This window comes from Brachionichthys hirsutus, chromosome 20, assembly GCF_040956055.1.
Source record: "Brachionichthys hirsutus isolate HB-005 chromosome 20, CSIRO-AGI_Bhir_v1, whole genome shotgun sequence".
NCBI classification, from domain to species: Eukaryota; Metazoa; Chordata; class Actinopteri; order Lophiiformes; family Brachionichthyidae; genus Brachionichthys; species Brachionichthys hirsutus.
In genome coordinates, this window is record NC_090916.1 from 5,587,975 (window position 1) to 5,605,633 (window position 17,659).

The 17,659-nt window shown below is 48.4% G+C and overlaps 2 protein-coding genes across 2 annotated transcripts in view; both read right to left on the reverse strand.

The window, feature by feature from the left end:
- Positions 1 to 59: 59 nt before the first annotated feature.
- gtf2a1 (general transcription factor IIA, 1) lies at positions 60 to 4,800 on the reverse strand. Its single transcript, XM_068753867.1, has 10 exons — positions 4,710 to 4,800; positions 3,352 to 3,453; positions 2,621 to 2,813; positions 2,210 to 2,274; positions 1,664 to 1,739; positions 1,445 to 1,569; positions 1,244 to 1,348; positions 849 to 1,118; positions 635 to 724; positions 60 to 198 (listed from the first exon to the last, which is right to left on the reverse strand). The coding sequence occupies exons 1-10, from the start codon at positions 4,737 to 4,739 to the stop codon at positions 91 to 93; spliced, it is 1,164 nt and encodes a 387-aa protein (XP_068609968.1). The 5' UTR covers positions 4,740 to 4,800; the 3' UTR covers positions 60 to 90.
- Positions 4,801 to 9,759: 4,959 nt separating this feature from the next.
- ches1 (checkpoint suppressor 1) overlaps positions 9,760 to 17,659 on the reverse strand; it is a 28,383-nt gene continuing 20,483 nt past the window's right edge. The window contains exons 4-6 of the mRNA XM_068754071.1: positions 17,432 to 17,489; positions 11,698 to 11,806; positions 9,760 to 10,874 (exon numbers count right to left, since the gene is read on the reverse strand). Coding sequence (XP_068610172.1) covers positions 10,346 to 10,874; positions 11,698 to 11,806; positions 17,432 to 17,489 — 696 coding nt within the window. The 3' untranslated portion in view covers positions 9,760 to 10,345. The remainder of the gene's footprint in view (positions 10,875 to 11,697; positions 11,807 to 17,431; positions 17,490 to 17,659) is intronic.

Genomic DNA, 17,659 nt, shown 5'->3' on the forward strand with positions numbered 1-17,659 from the left:
GGATCATGGAAGGATATTGAAGTGTCTGCTAACTGGATTGAAGCAGTTACAGTCTCTGCTCCTGTTGCTTTCGCCCGTCTCTGTACGACTTCACCATTCGGCATCCCCGATGGCTTTGGAGAAGACGTAGTCTTTCCCGTTCAGATTCATGATCCCGTCCTTCAGGTGGAATTTCCATTTGTTCTTACTTCTGTGGATCTGGAAGGAAGGGAGGAAATGAATGTCTGTGGGCGTCGGGGACAAATGGACGCCGTGGACACGGTCTCAGACGAATAGCTGATGCAGCGCTGTGATATCAGCCGGTGTTCCCCGCAGGGACCTTTTATAGGCACCGAGTTTGCATTAGTGTTTTAATGCAGCAGGGACCGGATGACACGGCATTAATACACCCCGGGGGAGCCAGCCAAACACTGATGGAAGGTAAAGTCCAGAATAATGTCCTTCAGGGGACGCCTGGAAATCTCTGGTTCCCCAAATGATTAACAAAGAAAATTTACTTCAATGATATTTATGTCCTTTTTCAAAAGTCTGCATAACAAAGCTGTGGCCAGATCAGAGGCTCTTCTGTCATTGGTGGCCTCGTCGCTATAGAAACGTGCCGACGTCACGCGACCTGAGCGGATCCGTTTCTTACCTTGTCATACTGGCACACCACGACGTTGTCCGTGTCAAACAGCTCCTTGTCCTCCCCGTCACTGACGTCGTCTCCACTGTTCAGCGGCTCCTGGCGAGGAAACGGCAAAGACGAGATCAATAAAGTTCTGTTCGGCGTTCTGGCTGCGGTGCGACGAACCAGACCTCCCAGTGAGGAGGACCCCGGCATGTACTGGCGTCTGACCGGTACCCACCTCCTCCACCTGCCCGTCCTCGCCGTCCTTGTCCTTGTCCTTTTCCTCCTCTTCATCCTCGTCATACTCCTCCTCCTCATCCTCGTCGTCCTCTGACGAGGTGTCTCCGGCGCCGTCCACCTGCAGCATCATGGGAGGCTGCTGCTGCGGTGCAGCCTGAGGTGCGACCGCGCCCTGGACCTGCTGGACCTGCTGCACCTGCTGCACCTGCTGCACCTGAGCCGTGCCCGTCTGTACGGGCTGCTGCACCATGGCTGCTGCCTGCATCACCTGACGGGAAGCAAGCCGCAGGGGAAACACCGTTCTAAATCAGGCAGCCCGCTCAATAACGCATCCGTTAAACGCAGGGAAAGACCAGTCGGACGTGTAAACGGCGGAGGTGAGGGAGGGCTCACCTGCGCATTGGCTTGGACTTTGTTTCCTGGAGCCAAGACGATCTGCTGCGGCTGGATGATGACTCCCGTCTGCTGGGGCAGGCCTCCCTGCAGAGGAGTCAGGACCTGTGGGCGGGGAACAACAACAACAACGCGCTCGAGATAAATAACAACAACGCTGAGCAGCCCACCTCTGCGCAGCGAGCGTCTGAACGTGCGCACCTGCTGAATGACCGGCGCCTGCACGCCGCCGGGCTGCATCTGCTGCTGCAGGAGGATCTGCTGCTGGGGCTGCTGGAGGATGTACTGAGCGCCGTTGGGCGCACGCACCACCTGGAGGATCTGACCTGGGAGCAGGCAGCAGGGAAAATGACGAGTGAGCGCATCATTCAGCAATTATATATCCAACAGACCGTCCAATAGACAGTGTTGTGTTTTTACCTTGGCCGGTGATGAGCTGCTGGTACGGGGTGACCCCCGTGGGCAAAGCGAGGGTTGCCGCGGTGGCTGCTGCACTCTAGGGGACAAAAGAAGAAGCACAGTCGCAGCTGGAAGGATTCAAGGGCCAAAACAATCATGGTCGAAGAGTGCAAGGTGTAAATACCCAATAAAAAGGTATTAGAAATACACATTTACTTTAAGTGCATTTCTCAGGAGAGATTTTTGAACATATTTATGAACTCCAGCACTTCCCAGTTTAAGTGCGAAGTCTCAAAATCCCCTTTGGCTGCCATGATAAAAGCAGCCGGTGCTGATTTGCATCGCCATATTCTTTTTTTTTTGTTTGTGTATCTGTCCGGTTTGATGGTGAAATGTTAGAAATCGACAAGAGAAGCTTCAAAACGGCGTCTGAGAATTAGACGGAGCGCAAGGATCTCTACGACGGCACAGACGCGGGCGTCGACTGAACACAGGTGTTTTTGAGAGATGGATGGAACGACGAGCCGATGGAGGAAAAGGAGCCTCTGAGGGGCATCAGCTACTCACCATCCCCGTTGCACTCATGTGCTGCAGAATCTTGGAATCCTGAACAATGACTTGCTGCTGGGGAGCTGCGGCGAGACACGCGTGTAAGTCTTACGCTCACTGATGATAAACTGCTGTCTCTGTCTCAGATTAGAGGTCTCGAATCAGAAGCAAATCGGTTCCGCTGAAGCTTCCTGCTACTGATCATCCTAATACAGAACTCACTGTTTGACTTGATTGACTGACCGAGAATCAGAAGGGAGGATCCTTTAATCTACTTCTATGAAAATCTAATCTGGTAACAGTGAATATTTTTTAATTTGCTAAAACTGTCTTTAATAGGATTCTTTTTCCTTTAAATAAACAAACTGATCAGGCCGGTATGGCCTTTGTGAGCGTGCAGAAATGAAACGTTCTGCCGGTGCTGTTGACCTTGCTGCTGCTGGGGGGGCAGGATGACTTGCTGGCCTTGCGCCGACTGGGTGATCTGCTGGACGTGTTGGACCTGATGCTGGTGCTGATGCTGCTGATGCTGCTGCTGCTGCTGGGCGGCCTGCAGGGCGGCCTGCTCCTCGCCGTGTAAGCCCTCCACTGCCTTCGACTGCAGCAGTTTGTTTTCCCATAGCTGAAGCACGAAAGACATTTATCAGAATATGAAGGAAGGAGTTACGAGATTTACCTGCAGGATAAGAGCGTGAATTGTTTTTGCAAAAAAAATCAGATTTTTATGTATTTTTGGGCTTTTTTTGATAGTATTTAATCCTAGAACAGAATACTGCAGCACTTAAATGTTCCACACGAGTTTTATTTATATCGATATTGTGTGTTGACTTTTTTTTTTTTTTTACCAGAACAGTGATGACACTGCAGAAACGCACCGAATGTCAATAAACAACAAAGACATCTTTCAAAAACAGAAAATTACTTAGGAGACCTCTCCTATTTTCGCTTCTGGCTATTTCTATTTCTGACAACACGATATTTTTTTTATTTATTTCATTGCTCAATTAATCGTCAGAATAATCAAGAAATTAACTAAAATAAAAACGGATTACTTCTGTCCTAAAATCCCCTCCAGGACATTCTCGAAGGAGTCTAGATTTAGATTCCCGCTCGCTAGAGGATGAATGGCGTGGCTTTCCGGCTGTAATGGATGCGGGTACCGTTTTCAGCTCCAGGAGGACTTGCTCATCAACCCCCTCGTCCAGGAATAGCTCCCGCACCTCGCTGATGACGTCCTCGATCACAGACTTGTAAAGTTTAGGCTGCGAAGAGGCAAAGAAAGGGATAAGGTGAGACGTTCTTAATTAACAATCATCACAAAGCAGCCCGTTAAAAACAGTAAGTATAAACCAGTCATATCCAGTGCGCCTCGAGATAATCTCAAATCATCCCTGGGATTAAATCTAAACGCATCGCAAGCACTTTGGAGGTTTATTTTAATCCGTATGGACTGTTTAGGCTGTCTGCACAAATAAAGACGTGTCTCCTCCGGGACACCGTAGCATATATGGCGCACACCGACAAAACACTAATGATTTAAGGCAACACAACAACAACAACAAAGATATAAAACATGAGCAGCGCCGCCGCTCCCTCCGCCCGGGCCCCCGTCTCTCCCTTCCTCCCCCCCCCCGGCCCGTCTGCGCCACTATTTAAAGCACCGTCTGCTGTTTATATGTAGAGCCGGTGACGTAGCGACGGGTAGCACCTTCCCATCCCCGGCAGTCTATATTAGAGAGCCAACATGGCGGTATAAAACCCGGCAGCAGCGAGGAGGACGGCCACAACCGGAGCGGAGGGACACGACGGAAGCCATTTTACGGAGCTGCCCCGCTCGCAGCTCTTATGGAGGCGAATTTTGATGTTTTCGGTTAAACATTTTCCTTTTATTATCAGTGCTCAGCTTTGGAGAATACATTTTGTTTTTGGGGGGGACCGGAATAGAATAGTTTTATGGGTGAAAGAGGTGGGTTTTGGGGGGGGGGCGCCTTATCTTTGTCTCCTTGTCCCGGATTGATAAGGCACTATTTGAGCGTTTGACTACTCTCGAATGGACAAGTACAATTACGAATTGTGACAAGGTGCTTTGCATACATCTGTAATGTAATAAATGGTGTAAAAAAAATATTTAGCATGTATTTAATACTTGTAACAAGCTTTAGCAGCAAAAAAAAAAAAAAAAAAACATCCGAGAAACCAGCATAACCCAACTCAAGCTATTGATAAAAGCTTTAACTTTACAACTTTAAAGTACATTAGTAACCCTTAATCTCACTGATGCCCTTTAGTAACAAGACGTCGGTTAGCCGTCGCTCCTCCCAGCTGATTTTATCTCACAATCTAGCTCACTTTCGAAAAACTGATTAAAATGGCCGATTGCCTCAACTTGAATTTTTATTAGGCGTAATATTGAAGTCTGTTAAAGCACATTCATTTCATTGAAATAAAGTATTATTCTTTGTTTTAAACGCACATTTCCCCCCCGCCCGTTGACAATCCTTTTTAGATTGATCCTTACCACTGGGTTCGAGTTAGCCGAGCTCGCCATTATACGCGTAGTGTACAAACCACACGGAAATGGGCTAGAAAGAGCCAAAAAAATGTGCGGAAAAACGACTTAAAACAACTGGGAACGCTACTTTCAAACAGCCGGCATAACTTTTGTAAATAAAACACAGTTTGAACGGTCTTATTTACAATCCCGGGCTGCGACTTCCCAGCCGTCCTCCGTCCGTCGTCGTCCTGCTTTATATACTGAGCGATGGAGCTGCGAGTGCGCGAGACACAGGGCAGGGTCAGGCCGCAAGTAACGCGAGACTTCGCGCCGAGAACGACGATTAGTCATCACACCCGCTGCTGGGAAATGAAGTGTAAATTCACAATGCCCCAGTTATCGCCCTCTAGACGAGAATGGGCAACTTTACAAATGGCGAAATGTGTTTGGATTTAACCGCAACATTTATGGTCAAATCAATATGAAATCTGATGAATGGGAGCATTGTAATTATTAGGATGTCCCAGGACTTTGAAGTTGGTGTACTTAGAAAAAACTTAATTGCGCGATTTATGGTACTCATCATAAATTAATTAAATTGTCATATTTATGCTACTTTCACTGTGGAATCACCTGGAACTAAGAATTTCTGTATTTTTTTATTTGTTTTTAATTGTGGCAGGAGGCCTCGGGGAGAGACCTAAGGAAATGGCTGGAGAGATTATGTCGCTCGGCTGGCCTGAACGCCTCGGAATTCTCTGGGAAATCCCTGCTGAGACTGTTGCCTCCGCGGCCGCGACCCTGCCCCGGATAGGCTAAGCGGCGGAAGATGAATGGATGGACGTTTGTTTAAGGGCTTTTATTATTATTTTAACTGTTATTGTTGTTGTTTGAAGTTTGTTTGTTGCACCAGAAGCCGAGCGTCTTCAATCTTGTTAGGGTTAGAGTTGTTCAAGTAGTAACACCTTCCTGCCACAAGAGGGCGTTCACGATACACAGAGGACCCTCCTCTCAATTTCAGATTCCTCCACCACATTCCACTCACTCCTTTATAGCAGGTAACTATTTCTAATTCAATAAAAGCGGAATGTAAATGGCTTTTTGCGGATGAGCCACAGCCAACAGTTTCTGTCTGCTTTAATCCAAAGTACACCGGTCCCTGATCAACAGGGGATCATTTCCAAAACAACAACGAGCGCTGACAAGACAAAACGTTACCTCCACTTGTGTCTCCATGGAAACTTGCCTCATTGGTCATTGGTGTTGGATACGGATGGTAGAGAGCGGGCGATGCACACCTATAGATCTCTGCGCATCAATCCACTGCACACTCGACCTCCTCTCAGACAACAGCGGGTTCCAGTTCGTTCACTTCACAGGGGAAGGAATTAGAGACACGCCTGGACCTAATGAGGGGAAGGGTTTTTTTTTAATCCAACTGCAGCATTTTCTTTGGCATGAGAGACAAAGTGTCGAACGGAGGGGACGTTGCTTATACGCTGGACGCCTCGTGTCTCTGAGACTGATGAGATCAACGCTGTCCATCGGGCTTTGAGTCTTGACTGTTGGCGACTGAATAGTGCGATGCCCTCTAAAGATGTGGAGAAAACACACTTTTACCCCCCCCAACCCCCCTTCTTTCTTTGCTTCCGTTGCATAGCAACAGAGGAGCTGCTATAGCTCCAGTTGTGCTGCACGGGGAGGCCACTGGCTCAAGATTAAGCCTGTCTCAGCTTCAATTAGGAACGAATGGGCTTCCACTGCCACGCGGCTTCAAAATGGCACCTCTCCGATTGATAAGGCGTTGAGAAGTGTCTGGATACACTTAACTCTTTTACTTCGTTCCCCGAGGGGGGGGGGGGGGTGGGAGCCGAGTGCGAGACTTTAATCACAAGTATTGAACTTGAATGATTGGAATAAGTAGATGAATAATTAACCGACGGAAGAGGCACGGTTGAGACGAGACCCCTGTTGGTGGGAAAACGAGAGGTTAATGATTGGGGTCAGGCTTGAGAGCAAATTAAAGTGTCTCCGGTCTCAACGCAAACGTTGGATTGGAGGAGGAGGGTGATCTGCTTCTAAGAGCGTCTAAGCTGGATTTGACCCTGGATTTTTTTTGAGAGAGAAGATCGATGGCTGCTTTTTGCTGGCACGCACACGATCAGCGTTGTGAGCGGCGATGCCGTTATTAAATCACATCCGTCAAATGTTTCATCCGAGTACATCAAAAGGAACAATCCCAAACTAATCTTCTGCAACTTGTATTTTTTATTTTATTTTATTTTATTATTGCAACCAACTGGAAGACAATACATCACATAAACATCATTGCAGTTTTTTTCAGAAAATGGAAAACAAAATAAAACAACATTTATATATTTGTGTGTGTGTGTGTGTTTTTTTTTTTCGCCACGGTATTGGACAACGTTGATATTTACATGTAGTGATGAAATAGGTCTTGAAATCATTCTTTGGCAATATGATTGCACAATAAGGAGAGAATTGAACCCAACACCTGGGCGTACTCTGCATCACATCTCACAGATCAATAACAGTTTTGCCTTTTGACATCTCTAACCTATGGCTTTCCAATACTCAGCTCAGACAGTCACCAAAATAAAACAAAATAACGGTAAGTATTGTAGATGAGAGAAAACAAAACAGGAAATGAACATGTGCATAAAAACACCAAATAAAAATGGCAACTTATTTATTTGTATTTTATTCCCGAGTGTTTCATTCCACGTTTGGCAGGTTTGAAAGGAAACACCTGTTTTGGGGGGATTTTCAGGCAGTGATGAATATTTATTTCGCTTTGAAACATTCTGCGTGATACTTTATGTGTCGCTCTGTTCATCCAGGACTCGGAGGTCAGGAGTTCATCTTCCCGGCGTGTAGCGGAGTGAGTCAGAGGGGGGTTACTAAAGCAACGCACCCCCCCCCCCTACCCCTCCTCGACATGCTTCCTGTCGGCTGAACACGTTATTAGTCACTACAACAGTGGATAGTTACTGCAAATACGGAGCGCTTAACCCGGGCTGCGGGAGCACTCAGACGGATACAGCAGACAGGAGATGGATGGCACACGACAACACTGACGCCGTCTCCTTTTAGCCTTTCTTATACGTCGGCATGGATACCATACAAAATGCGAAGGCAAGTGATGCATGCTACAGGTGGCGGGAGACCGTATACCGGTGGATGGGGACGTGCCTTTGTTTGCCTGCTCGGCCGGGCTGACAATCAAACAGAAAAAAACCTCACGCGACTTTGCGGCTAAACCAGACTCTGCTTCTTGTTTTTTTTTTTTTTCACTTTCCCCAACACGGCTGCTTTTTCAATGCACATCTCTGCAAAGTGGAGGAAGAATAATACATGAATGTATTCCACTTTCAGCAAAAGCACGGCAAAAGTAATTGCAGGGCAGTAACTATATCACTCCTGACGCCAAAAAAAAAAAAGGTGAAAGCTCATTAGTGTGAGTTTCAATAAAGTCAGTGCTTTCATAAGCCCAATTGTTGCGCCGACTCTTTGTAGAGTGACAAATATATATATAAAAAAACACACAAACTCTTGTCTGGCTCTTGAGAGAAATACGTGATAGGCTGTAGTTAATTACTTTAAGCAAAGGAATAGCAAAACAACCGTACTTCCTTTACATCCAAGTGTAGCCTTTGTGGCGACGTGCGGTTCTTTCCCATCATGCCCGTCTCATCCGTACGTTTACACTGAACGATGCCGATGGAAAAATAAGGACACGTGTACATTTACACAAAGGAGGGGGGGGGGGGGGACCCCCCAAAACAATACTGTTATAAATAAAGAGAGGTAAGTTCCGTCAAAACATGTCAGAGACATGACAACAGAGGTACTCGGGGCAGGCAGGCACAATGTTAAAGGGTGTGTGTTCCCGGGCACACAAACTCTCACACACACACACACACACACACACACGCACACACACACTCTACAGATGTGTTCTGAAAGAAACACTGGGGTTAACACTGAACACCTAAAAATCACTGTACAGGCAGAAGAAGACGGAAGCCCCACCCCGAAGAGGTGATTCAGTTGGACCTACGAAGCCTGAACCCGAAGCCCCCCCCCCCCCCCCCCCTAGTGGTGGCACCCTAGGGTCGCTGACTTGCAGAGTCCACCCCCCACGTTCCTCCCTGAAGACGCGTCTTTGAAAGCCCACTCAGAAAGAACTCAGAAAGGAACCGAAGAAACAAAACCAAAGTCCGATATAATCGCGGGTATAAGAATTGGCGGCAAAAAACTTTTTTTTTCTTCTTCTTTCCTCTAGGATCAAGGTTTATATGAAAATAAGTCATGCTTCATGCTAAATACATTGTTTATCTTACATGATCTTTGAATAAAAAAGATTTGCTTTTTATCTTATTTACAAGCACCCATGCAATATAACTGAGAAAGTCCTGCAAGGTCAAATTGCTTCAATTAAGAAAGGAAAAAAATAAAATATTTTCTAACCTTTTTACAGAGTTGTCCACGCGGGACAAATTGCTTATATCTTTATGAGGGTAGAAAGTGAGGGTCAAACAGACACAAAAAACGGAAATCTAAAACCCACAGTTTATGCTTATAATCCTTTGACATTTTCAAATGATCAGGAAGGAGCGGTAGCTACTGGTAGCTACGATACCTGTACCAGGTTTCTACGCCTACGGACAGAAGTCCTGGGAAGTCTTAGGGACGCTTACATTATGCAACAACAACAACAACAAAATGAAGGAGATATTGCCTCGGACCCGGCACGCTATCCATCTCTATGGTGATAAACATGATCATTGTTTTTTTCTTTTTTTTTAAGTTTAAAATATCTATTTTTTAAATACTATGAGTGCTCTTGAAATAAAACCATGTCATTACCCATGATGCTCTATTATAAGTGGTGTTAAATAATCTTAAGTGCATGGATATATATATATATATATATATCACATCGGGTTTTACAATTATTTTGACACTTAAAGGTAATTCTCCGGAGCGCTCCTTTACCACTATGCCTTCTTCTTCTTCTTTTTTTTTTTTTTTGTCAGCTGTTGTGTCGGCTACATGAAGCAACCTGGTCGCTTATCTTTGGCACAGTCTCACATTTGTGCTCATGGATGTAGGCGAGTGATGCACTGGCATTGAGCGGGCTCGTCTCGCCGCCGCCGCCGCTGCCGTCTCTGCTGGCGCCACTGCGAGATTGCTACAGATTCACATAGAAACAAACAGGTAAGACAAAACAGCCATCTATCTGCATTCACGTACTTGTGCGTTTCGTCGGTGTCGTAACGCTTTTGTTGTGTTCAACGTGTGTCCAAATTAGTGACAAAAACATGCTTTTTTTTTCTTCTTCTTATGGCTTTCATCCCCTTTAAAGTAACAAAAAACAACAAAGACAACATGAGAAATACCCATTTGATGCTAGTGTTGCTGAACATGTAGGAAAACATAGATTTTTGATATTGCCACAAATAAGTAGGATTCACCTAATGCCCTGCAGAAAGATAGAGGGAGATGAGAAGAGTCCGTTGAGACTAATGCTGTTGTAACGTTACCTGTTGACCTATTTTGTGTACGTGTGTGTGTGTGTGTGTGCGCGTGCTCGGCGCAGTGTTAGCGTGACTCTGTGTTTGATCTATGTGTGTGTCTTAGTTTCTCAGAGCCTCTTTCTGCTCCTTCTGGCCCTTGGCGGTGCGGTTTGTGATGTTGTTGAGGCAGGCTCTAACCCCCGCCAGGTGGAGCAGCGACCCCGCCGCCTCCTTCATCTCCTCGTCGTCGCTCTCCGGCGGCTTTTCCACAGCCGCCGCACGCCGCTTCTTCAGGGGCAGCGTGTCGCTAATTCCCCTCGCTCGGTTTTTGGTCCAGGGCAAACTGCTTCCCGCCAAGGTCCCCGGTCCAACCCCCAAACTACGTCTCTGTCCGCGCGGGGCCTGCTGGGAAATGTAAGTGACGTGGGAATCCAGCGGGATCTCACGGGGCTCGGGTTTGACGTCCGACTGAATCTCCACGGCGATGATGTCGTCATCGTCCAGGGGCGAGGAAGGGGAGGAGCACAGCCTGCTCGGGGATTTGGCGGTGCTGTAAGTGTGGTCGTCCTGGAGGTCCTCGCTGCAGGGTGGAGGAGAATAGCGGGATGGACTGTCCTGTTCTCTGCTCAGATAATCTCCCAGGGATGATCTGCATGAAGCGAGGACACAGGGAGAATACTGTTACCCCTGCTTGTCACGCCGCCCGCCGGGTGGCCCACCTGAGTATGCCTCACTTCACCGACGCTGATGCTCTGGATTTGGCTGACAAGCAAAAAAAAAAAAAAAAAAAAAGGTTCAATGATAATCTATCACCCTCAAACAGACCTCTGGAGGGGACCGATGTGACTATTTCTTAGGTCAGATTCAAACCTCATATCTCCAGAGGCTGGGTCAGCTGCGAAGGACGTGTGAGCGAATCAGAATCAGAATCCTACAGCGTTTAAACCGCTTCAGCGGCATTTAAGAAAGGACATTTTTCTCTATTAGTCAGAAGACGCTTGTCTCGACGGGGCGCTAAAGGACAGGGGTGAGTTCTGACAAGCAGTAAATCAGGCTGGAGCCTGGCCCCCTCCCCCGGACAACCCCCCCCCCTCCAGAATGAGCGTTAGCATATTAATATATTAGAAGAAAAACCTGCACCCCCCTCACCATGATCAAATATTCACTGCATACCTTCAGTGAGACTTTGGCTGTGCTTAATTCATTATGCATTACAGGCCACCGTACTCTTATGCTCCTGTGATGAGCGCACATGTCCGTGCACGCTCGGGATGCTCTTTGAATCACGAGGCCTCTCCCCTTTGAGGAAACCGGTTTTTGTTTGACCGTTATGTAAACACACCTGGATAGCATGTTCTCCTCTTCGGGAGTGGAGAGAATGTCGGTGCCTCTGTCGTTTTGGACTCAACAAAGAAAACATTCTTTTTTTTTATGTGCAGGCAAAGGTAGAAACCGGAGCAAAGTTTGCCCACCTTATGGCCGAGGTTCTGCTCCCCACCGGGCTGACGGGCAGGGGTCTTATAACAGGGAAGAGTGCCTGGCTCCTGACACGAGCTCCATTTTGGATCACGCCTCGAGGAACTGAAAGAGAAAGAGAGCCAGACCCCCCCCCCCCATGTCACATTAGTCACACGCAATGCACGAATACGTTTCAGTGTAGCAAAGAAACGCTGAAACCCGATCGGACCTGGATCAGACTCGGGAGCAGCTCGATGACAATTCACCGACCGTCCCGAGGAGGCCAACAGGGCAATATTGATGAGCAAGGCAAAGGTAAATTGAGCAGGAAAGCGTCATAAGTGAGTTAAGGCCACTGAGAATCATTCAATTACCAACGACCGCCAGACTAAATCCAGCCTGTCTGATGCCGCGGGGCCGGACGGCAGGTTGGTTCGAGGAGGAGCCGGCGGCCGAACGAGGAGCTTTGTTATTGTTATTCAAAAAACGTGTGCTGCTTTAAATCAATCAGATTCATCGATGGATCAAAGCCTGCCCGTTACTTCATCAGCAAGTGTGAGTTAGGTTCGGGACAGACGGTGGAAGCAGAACTACCGAGACGGTTTCTAGTTCTCAGCAACCAGACACGAAGGGCCTCGGTCAACAGCGAGTTACCGGCCGGCCGTCATCCAGAGAAGCTGGAGAACTCTGGAGAATCGTCGGAGTTCCATTCATCCCTGCTGAGCAGCGCTTTCTCTAACACGATGAGAAAATGGATTGGATTGTCTGCTCTGAGAGCAAAAGCCAGGCGCCAGCCTCACCGTCCGCCTCACACCTGGTGCCACGACCCTGCGAGCACAAACGCCGACCCCGTCCGTCCACTCAGACCCAAATCCACGCAGGTCCTCAAAGATAGCAGAGTGGAGCAAAAGGCTCACTCGTACAGCAGCACACCCTGAACCACATCCCAGAATAATGGGCTGGCTTTGGAGCAGATCCCGGGAATGTCCTCGAGTGGTCGCGCCCCCCCAAAGGCCTGGACTGAGAGCCGCTTGATGATCCGTGGGGAGACCTGAAGATCAGCGTTTCAGACCCTGGTCGACCTTCAGACACAGATTTACTTGTTTGGGAAGTCGACTTCAACATTCTCACATAAATGTGAAGCTACCCTTTAACGGCGGTTGGATGAGCCTGAACTAAAGATATTTTGTCCTTCTGTTTTTTTGCACGGATCACAAATATATGAGCTGCAATGCGCTAATTATAGAGCAATTTATGCGCAGAATTGGTTTAACATAGCGCAGCGCGCAGTTAGTGCTTTTTTTGAAACTGCTAGCTCCGGCTTTAGATTTACGGTCGTGACATGAAATGGCAATGCATCCGTGCAGCCGTGTTATTTCAAATAACCTCGCCGTGCGTTGAAATACAGCATGAAAAACACAGGAGTAAAAATGAGAACATAATACAAGGTTATAAATAAGGAAGAGGAAGCTGGAGAACAGGAAGAGTCAAGGGGAGTGTGTTTTTGAATCAATTATTATCTCGTCTCAACGTCATTCTGTGTTGTGAAGAAAAGTATTTAAACTTCATTCATTTCTTCTTCTTTTTTTTTAACTTCCACTCTGACAACACGAATGAGATTTATAAGACTACAAGAGCGAGAACTCGCTTTGCCCTCAAGACACCGAATGAACGCGCTCGACATGGAATTCATGTACGGTTCAAACTTGTCTGGAGACTCGGGAACATCGGCTAAAAGAGCATCTTTCAAACGAAACAAACATTAAGCACCCCAGATAGCATCAAGGTCAGAGGCTTGAAAATGACTTCCTACTTGTGGAATGAACGTCTCCACTGAATGGACTGAGATACCAAAGATCTGTGCTTTCAGCTGAATACGTCGGATTGTTTATCGGATGTGCGTGCAGAAGCGAGGGAGAGTGCACGTGTGCACGTATGAGTCAAAAAGCACTCATTACTCAAGGCAGACTGCTCATCACAGCCACTCCAGTCGTCTCGCTAAACAGCTGTCATCGTCCCCTCGGAGGCCGCTTTGCATGTCCCCCCAAATGAGGACGCTGCGGAAGCATTGCTTGTAGCGCACGGCCGGAAAACCACATCTTAGGAACCAGGAGCCCATTAAAACAATACGGATGTGGCGGGAGCCCCCCCCCCCCCCCCCCGTGCGACTTATATATTTGTTTGATGTCGTCCACAGTAATCGTATTGACTCCGGGTAGTGCGGCTCTGCCCCCGATAGCTCCAGCTCTGCTCTCCATAACCTTATAAGTAGGTCCCTGCACAGACTCGCTGCTGTAATCTTGATCACTCGTTGCACAGTCCCGCGCGCGCGTGTGTGTGTGTGTGTGTGTGTGTGTGCGCACGTGCACGAGCTCATGTGGGGCAGTGCATTAGATCTCCCGGGTTGATGTGCAGCCACCCCTCCTCGCTCCAGTCGGCTTTGGGTTGCCATGGCAACGGCTCCCCTTCCACATGCCACAGAGTGGTAGATCATGCATCAGCAGAGGAAGTGATAGAGAGAAGCAGAGAGAGAGAGAGAGAGAGAGAGAGAGAGAGAGAGAGAGAAGAGGGGGAAAGGAAATACCAAGCTCTGTTTGACATTGCCTCTCATAGCTCAGCGACATACTACTGACCACCACTGTTTACCCAGGACACACACACGCACACACACACACACGCACACACACGCACACACACACACACACACACACACGCACACGCACACGCACACGCACACACACACACCTCCCTCCTGGTATCAGTCCAGTCATCTCTCCTCTTACGTGCGCGTTCTCTATCGTCACCTCCTCGCCCTTCCGTTTGGATTCCTCTGCAAACCCCACTCTTTGTGCTTCTAATTCTGTCCTCCTCTTGTTGATTTCTCTCTCTCTCTCTCGCCATCGATCTCGCCCTCACACTGTCGGTATAGCGGTGACTCATATCTCCGGCTGAGCACGCACGCCGCCGTCTCCTCAGGTAGAAAGCCCGGGACATATGCCGAGGAGGTGCAGGTGACAAACTGAGCAGGCGGGTCGAAGCTGCCCCCCCCCCCCCCCCCCCCCGACTCACTGAGATGAGCTGATACAGTTTACAGGAAAAACGAAGGGGAGGCCCCGCTCGGTTAGCCGAACGCTGGACGCTCTGAAGAGAAGAATGTAAATAAAGGAAAGAAGAGGTGTCAGTCTGGAGCTCTGCATTTATTCCTGGAGAGAAAATATCTTCTCGTCTTTCTTTTCCTTTTCTTCTGTCTGCCTTTCTGTCTGTTTCCTACGCCTCTCTCCTCTCCTCTCCTCCCTCCTCTCTCCTCCTCCCTTCTCCTCTCTCATGTGCCGTGGACGCACTCAGCCTCCTTTGCTCTCCTGTTAAATGGGTTCGTGCACGGGCCTGCAGCCCTGCATGGACGGCACTGGAGACGAGCAGGCAGGCACCAAATACATGCAAAACACACACACACACACAGCCCAAAGGTTCAAAGGTCACCCCCTAGCAGAACACCTCCCGTCTATCCATTCAGCTGCTGCGTGTTAAAGTCAGTCCGCGTGCTAACGGTGTCTGACTGACTGGATGGTGAATGCTAGCCGTTTAACCGGGCAGCTAGCAGCTCGCCGACTGGAGTTCAAATCATTTCAAACACGGATCGTGTCAGGTTGAACTTTAACCAGCAGGCGAACACACGCCGCCTCGTGTTTTACGTCTCACACACACATTTCCTTCCTATTGTGCTACTTTCTGTAAGTATTCAAGTAAAAATGTAGCTGCATGGATACACGTTCCTGATCGCTTGAGTTCCAATGACTGTGGTTTGGCTCTCAGAGGGATTTCTAGTTTTTTTAGTGTCACACAAGTAAAATAAAAAATCAGATTCAAATTCAGCTGAAAATATGACTTTTAAACTCCTTCAAAACATGCATTTTACAAGTTACGCAGATTTTACATGAATATTAAGCATACTGTATACTGCATACTGTACGACATGCAGATGTGATACTAGTGATATTGCAGTATGTCGTGTTGGGGTTTGGAATCCAGGAGGAGCAGCTGTTACCATGGAAATAACTGATAAGGATATTAAACTAGAAAAGCACTCAGAGAGCGCAGACCTCCTCCGAGCAGCTCGTTCCCCTCCTAACTGGATTTACACCGTCCACATGCTGATCTGGATCATCACCAAAAAGCTTCTAAATTGTTCTTGGTGTCTTTATACACCAAACATGAAAAGTTAAAGTGAATCAGAGTTGATGTTTAACAGATTTAAATGTAAATGGGCTATTCAATGTTAAAATGTAATATATTTCCTAACGTCATTCTGGATCAGATCCAGCTGGATCCAGAATCCAGAATCTCTTCTGGATCAGCACCAATTACATAACCCCCCCCCCCCCCCCCCCCCCGCCACGGCGGAGGTAACTTCCTGTTGTCGAGATGAAAAAAAAAACTTTTCGCAGATGCTGTTGCACGGATGTAAACCTGACTCATCATCGTGGGATGGAACGTTCAACAGGCCGGTCAGTTGGTTGAACTCGGGTGACCCCCCCCCCCCCCCCCCCCCCCCCTTCCGTCACAGCTGAAAGGTGGCGAGGAGCAGATTTCTAAAGAAATACACCCGATTGAACGGAAAGGACGCGCAGGCCCGGGGCGGGCGCCCTGTAATTCATAGCTGTTAGATGCTGAACTTTGGGCCGATGGGATGGATTAATGGAACAGCTGCCAGAGCCTTGTCCTGTGCTCATCCTGAGGCGCAGAGAGAGACACTCGGGGCAGAGCGGGCTCCGAAAGCTCTGGGAACGGGAGAGGGAAGCAATAAGGAAGGGCGCTAACAGCCCCAGACTCCCTCCCTCCCTCTCTCTCCCTCTCTCTCTCTCTCTCTCTCGCTCGCTCGCTCCCAGTCCACTTCTACCCCTCCTCCTTTTACACTTGTCTTTGCCTCTGGCGATCTGTCACAACCTTCCTTCCCACCGCCGCCTCTGAATGTCACTTTTCTGCACCCTTCCGTTACAATTCCCCATTCCCGTTTCCCTGTTGCACAAGTAGCCCAAATCCGTCTATCTATCTATCTATCTATCAGGGGGGGGGGGGGCAGGTTTTCAGACACTCTCCGACCTCTCGGCTCCTTGACCATTACTACTCCATTATCGGCGGCGATGGAGGGCGCGCGCCGCAGACGCCTAATGTATCCATTTCCCCCTCCATTTAGGACTCGGCAGCCCAGCGAGCTCCCGGAGTGCTCCCTGATTTGGATTGAATGTCCATTTATAAACTGCCGTCCAGCCACCAGGGAGAAGGTAGGGGGGATCGGAAGAGGAGAGGAATAATGGGAAACACAGGGAAAAGGAGGCGCCTCGGAGTTGAGGAGTGTGTGTTGAGTGAGAGGAGGGGATTGTTCCACCGGCTCTGATTTGAAGTGGAGAGTTTCCTCTCCTCTCCGTTTCTTTGCTCCCTCCTTCACTCCCTGCGCATCTTCCTTTCTTTCTTCCTTTTCTTTTTTTTAAACTCTCATACACGCCTCCGTAGGAGGAGCGTTCCTCCTCTGGCGCTGATCCAAGTGTCAGAACTCAGCACTCGGTATTCTCAAGGTGCGCTTCTAGAAAGAGGGATTTTGGAATTGAGATGATTGGAGCTGGCACATCCGTGGAGAGAGAGAGAGAGAGAGAGCGAGCGGGCAGGGGAGGGGAGAGGGTGAGACGGAGAGAGAGACGAGAGAGAGATGGGAAGGAAAACATAAAGGGAGGCGGGAGATCACGCTCGTACCTTGTAGGAGAACTCCTCCGTTCTTTCTGAAGAGGGGACTCCCCGTCCACACGGAGGACTGGAAGAAAAGAACAAGGGATGGCGGGAGAGAAAGAGACAATTGGTCAATCATCCGAGCTCGTTGCAGCGGCCGCACGGCCCAGTGGGCTTCATCACGAGGCAGCGAGCAAGGCAGGAATCTGAGCCCATAAGCCGGCGCTTCTGATTATAGTGATTAGATTCCCGGGT